Below are 2,500 nucleotides of genomic sequence, written 5' to 3' on the forward strand. Positions count from 1 at the left end.
TCCAGGAGGACCAGCAGGTGCACATGCAGGAAGTGCCCCTGGCCCTGGCCAATCAGATCCCTGGGCTGAGGATGGTGGACGAGGTGAGGGCCGTCTGATTGGCTCGTCTGAATCTCCTCAGGAGCACAGCCTGCTCTCATCACTTACAGATAGGATCTAGAATGAGGGACGGATCTCAGTGTGTGTGTGTGTGTGTGTGTGTGTGTGTGTGTGTGTGTGTGTGTGTGTGTGTGTGTGTGTGTGTTTCTCTGTGTGTGTGTGTGTGTGTGTGTGTGTGTGTGTGTGTGTGTGTGTGTGTGTGTGTGTGTGTGTGTGTATGTGTGTATGTGGGAAGATTGGAGCAAAAATGTTTGGTAAATTTGCCCAAGTGGCTCTCAGATTGTGGTGACTTCTATGTATGTGTGTGTGTGTGTGTGTGTGTGTGCAGGTGTACCCTGACCCAGTGAGGGTGGTGTCGGTGGCGGTGCCGGTGTCAGACCTGTTGAATGGAAGCTCAGAGAGGCCCACATCTGCAGAGCTCTGCTGTGGAACGTAAGCATCAGCTACCCGCCACGGTTACCACGGTTACTCTCAAAGATACCGTCACCATGGTTACTCTCAAAGAAAACCGTCACCATATCATACCATAACCAAATCATGAATCATAACGACTTATTACTAATATAACAAAAGGCATAAAACATTGGAGAAGAATGTATGAATAAATCTACATAATCATAATTATTGATCAGTATTGTATAGCCATCAGCTATTACTGCCAGAGCCCCAGACACGGCTACAAAATATAAATGTTCTCTTATAAATCTAATCTAACATAATATATTATGTATTATAATATAATGCTCTATATAGGGGGTTCAGGCCCTTGGGCTCTGTAAAGCGTCTAGAGAAAATGTTATTGTTTTGGCGCTATATAAATAAAATTGAATTGAGAATTATATATATAATTATATATATCATTTTACACTGTTCCCTCTCAACATGGCATGATCCAAATGAGTGGTTTATTCGCATCAAATTGAATAGAGGTCCAGCAACCCTGCCCCGTAACCTCGGTAACCACCACCCTGTAACCCCACCCCGACTTCATATTAGTTGCATTTTCTGAATTGTCATCAGGCATCTGCTACGGACGGGCGCCATCCGGGACCTTGTCATCACATCGGAACGGCAACTGGTGAAGGGCATCAGCCGCATTGTGGCGGTTACCGGGGACGACGCCAGGGAGGTGAGCTGCTGCTGCCGTGGCAACAGGCCAACAAGTTAAGAATAACAGAGTTAGAAGCCCCTCAGGCTTTAAGGAACAGTAAAAATGCAACAGGAAGTTCTTATACCGGTTTATAGGTGACTTATGGGTAAAGCCGACATGAGTTCATACTATCATATACCACCTCTATAGTATGACTGAGAACTTGTAAAATAATGTGTTCTTCTGCCTAAATATATATGTTTATTTATTTATTTATTTATTTATTTATTTGTGTGTGTGTGTGTGTTTGTCATCATTTCAAGGCTCGAGAAATGGGTAAGGTTCTGGAACAGGAAGTAGAGGCACTGTCTGCGCGTGTTGCTACGGCAACCTCCCCCTCCCTCCATGATGCGCACAGGCTGGCCAAAGACGTGGGTCAGCTGATAGACGTGCGTAAGACTGATGGAGACGATGATGCTTCACGCAGTTTAATAAACTACAAACTATAAAACATGATATTATGGATGGACATACTGATGCACCACAGACAAAACTATATTTAAAAAAAAACATGATATTATGGGTACATACTGATGCACCACAGACAAAACTATATTTATATAAAAACATGATATTATGGGTACATACTGATATCACAGACAAAGTGAGACCAAATAAAATGTAGAAAGTCTATTTAAGACACAACTTAAAAACACTAAATACTACAAGTAAACATAAATGACCACCAACTCATCACGGTGGGAAGACTCTACTATGTCAGTACTTAGGGTTAGACATTACAAGACATTACAGGTTACAGAAAAGGTATTTTTCACTTTGTAAATCTTAAAAATAGTATTTATATCATATTTGTGTATGACTTTATTCTAAATGTCTTTGTTTGTTTTAAAAATTGTGTGAGAATGTAACCATATTTTTTTAGGTAAGGTATGTGAACTGGTGTTGAGTGACTTAGTGAGTGTTTTATTTCTTTCAGGCAGTGGAAGGGACACCTATACCTCAGTGGCAGAGGAGGGTCCTTCAGAAAAGCCTGAAGGCCCTGCAGAGGAGCACCAACACCAGCACGAGGAAGCTGGAGATAAAAGAGGTATGGGAAACACATACACACACACACACACACACACACACATACACACACACAAAACTGAGGACCTTTCTAAGTCATTTCATTCTTAAAATCACATACTACATTATTTATGCAGACACACACACATGAAGTGAAATGAGAATCCATGTCAATAATTCCTCACTCTCAGGCTGTGGTAACTTCAATGTGTGTGTGTGTGTGTG

General features: G+C 41.8%; 2 protein-coding genes across 2 annotated transcripts in view; one reads left to right on the forward strand and one right to left on the reverse strand.

The window, feature by feature from the left end:
- LOC105896910 (guanylate-binding protein 1-like) overlaps positions 1 to 2,500 on the reverse strand; it is a 78,780-nt gene that overhangs the window by 48,971 nt on the left and 27,309 nt on the right. The window lies entirely within an intron of this gene.
- Positions 1 to 2,500, forward strand: part of LOC105891256 (alanine--tRNA ligase, mitochondrial) — a 6,537-nt gene that overhangs the window by 2,275 nt on the left and 1,762 nt on the right. The window contains exons 2-6 of the mRNA XM_031561979.1: positions 6 to 83; positions 428 to 531; positions 1,120 to 1,228; positions 1,513 to 1,638; positions 2,187 to 2,297. Of these exons, the coding sequence (XP_031417839.1) occupies positions 6 to 83; positions 428 to 531; positions 1,120 to 1,228; positions 1,513 to 1,638; positions 2,187 to 2,297 (528 nt within the window). The remainder of the gene's footprint in view (positions 1 to 5; positions 84 to 427; positions 532 to 1,119; positions 1,229 to 1,512; positions 1,639 to 2,186; positions 2,298 to 2,500) is intronic.

Source organism: Clupea harengus, chromosome 24, assembly GCF_900700415.2.
Source record: "Clupea harengus chromosome 24, Ch_v2.0.2, whole genome shotgun sequence".
NCBI lineage: Eukaryota > Metazoa > Chordata > Actinopteri > Clupeiformes > Clupeidae > Clupea > Clupea harengus.